We start from the raw sequence: 1,979 nt of genomic DNA on the forward strand, positions 1-1,979 counted from the left end.
TGCAGTTCATAGAGAATTCATACTGGAGAGAAACCTTACAAATGTAATGTGTGTGATAAAGTGTTTAATCACAGCTCGAATCTTAGAACACATCAGTTAATCCATACAGGAGCAAAACCATACAAATGTGATGTATGTGGCAGAGTGTTTAATCGAAATTCAATCCTTGCACTTCATCAGGGAGAGAAACCTTACAAATGTAATGTGTGTGATAAAGTGTTTAATCACAGCTCGAATCTTAGAACACATCAGTTAATCCATACAGGAGCAAAACCATACAAATGTGATGTATGTGGCAGAGTGTTTAATCGAAATTCAATCCTTGCACTTCATCAGAGAATTCATACTGGAGAGAAACCTTTCAAATGTAACGAGTGTGGGAAGGTCTTTGGCCGAAAGGGAACCCTTGTAAGTCATCGGAGAATTCATACTGGAGAGAAACCTTACAAATGTAATGAGTGTGGTAAAACGTTTTATCACAGCTCAATCCTCACTCGACATCAGATAATCCATAAAGGAGTGAAATTATATAAATGTGATGTATGTGGCAAAGTTTATAGTCGAAATTCAAATCTTGCAGTTCATCAGAGAACTCATACTGGAGAGAAGCCTTACAAATGTAATGAGTGTGGCCAGGCCTTTAGTCAAAAAGCAGCGCTTGCATGTCATCAGGCAATTCATACTGGAGAGGACCCTTACAAATGTAATGTGTGTGGCAAAATCTTTCAGCATAGCTCGAACCTCAGGAAACATCAGGTAATTCATAAAGGAGGAAAATTATATAAATGTGATGTGTGTGGCAGAGTCTTCAGTCAAAGTTCATACCTTGCAAAACATCATAGAATTCATTCTGGAGAGAAACCTTACAAACGTAATGACTGTGGTAAGGTCTTTATTAAAAAAGCAGTCCTTGCTGTTCATCAGAGAATTCATACTGGAGAGGAACCTTACAAATGTGATGAGTGTGGCAAAGTCTTTAGTCAAAAAGCATCCCTTGCAACTCATCAGGTAATTCATACTGGAGAGAAAAGTTACAAATGTAATGAGTGTGGCAAAACCTTTCATCAGAGCTCATCCCTCACTCGACATCAGATAATCCATACAGGAGTGAAATTACATAAATGTGATGTGTGTGGCAAAGTTTATAGTCGATATTCAGTCCTTGCAATTCATCAGAGAGATCATATTGGAGAGAAACCTTACATATGTAATGAGTGTGGCAAGACCTTTAATTACAGATCGAAACTCAGTAGACATCAGTTAATCCATACAGAAGAGAAATTATATAAGTGTGATGTATGTGGCACAGACTTTAGTCGAAATTCATGTCTTGCAAGACATCAGAGGATTCATACTGGAGAGAAACCTTACAAATGTAATGAGTGTGGCAAAACCTTTAACAATAAGTCAGCCCTCAGTCGACATCAGGTCATCCATACAGGAGCAAAACCATATAAATGTGATTTTTGTGGCAAAGGCTTTTGTAGTAATTCACACCTTGCAGGTCATAAGAGAATTCATACTCTAGAGAGCCCTTATAAATGTAATATCTGTGGCAAGGTCTTTACTCAAAATTCATACATCAGGATTCATCAGAGGATTCATACTGGAGAGAAACCTTACAAGTGTAATGAGTGTGGCAAAACCTTTCATCGGAGCTCAACCCTCACTCGACATCAGATAATCCATAAAGGAGGGAAATTATATGAATGTCATATATGTGGCAAAGTTTATAGTCGAAATTCATTCCTTGCAATTCATCAGAGAGATCATATTGGAGAGAAACCTTACATATGTAATGAGTGTGGCAAGACCTTTAATTACAGATCGAAACTCAGTAGACATCAGTTAATCCATACAGAAAAGAAATTATATAAGTGTGATGTATGTGGCAGAGTCTTTAGTCAAAATTTATATCTTGCAAGACATCAGAGGATTCATACTGGAGAGAAACCTTACAAATGTAATGAGTGTGGCAA

The 1,979-nt window shown here is 37.4% G+C and overlaps 1 protein-coding gene across 1 annotated transcript in view; it reads left to right on the plus strand.

Moving 5' to 3' along the window:
• LOC103087916 (zinc finger protein 845) overlaps nucleotides 1-1,884 on the plus strand; it is a gene marked incomplete at its 3' end in the record, with an annotated part of 44,845 nt that extends 42,961 nt beyond the window's left edge. The window contains exons 7-8 of the mRNA XM_007455902.1: nucleotides 187-1,008; nucleotides 1,345-1,884. Of these exons, the coding sequence (XP_007455964.1) occupies nucleotides 187-1,008; nucleotides 1,345-1,884 (1,362 nt within the window). The remainder of the gene's footprint in view (nucleotides 1-186; nucleotides 1,009-1,344) is intronic.
• Between the last annotated feature and the right edge of the window lie 95 nt (nucleotides 1,885-1,979).

This window comes from Lipotes vexillifer, unplaced genomic scaffold (genome assembly GCF_000442215.2).
Source record: "Lipotes vexillifer unplaced genomic scaffold, Lipotes_vexillifer_v1.1 scaffold1665, whole genome shotgun sequence".
NCBI classification, from domain to species: domain Eukaryota; kingdom Metazoa; phylum Chordata; class Mammalia; order Artiodactyla; family Lipotidae; genus Lipotes; species Lipotes vexillifer.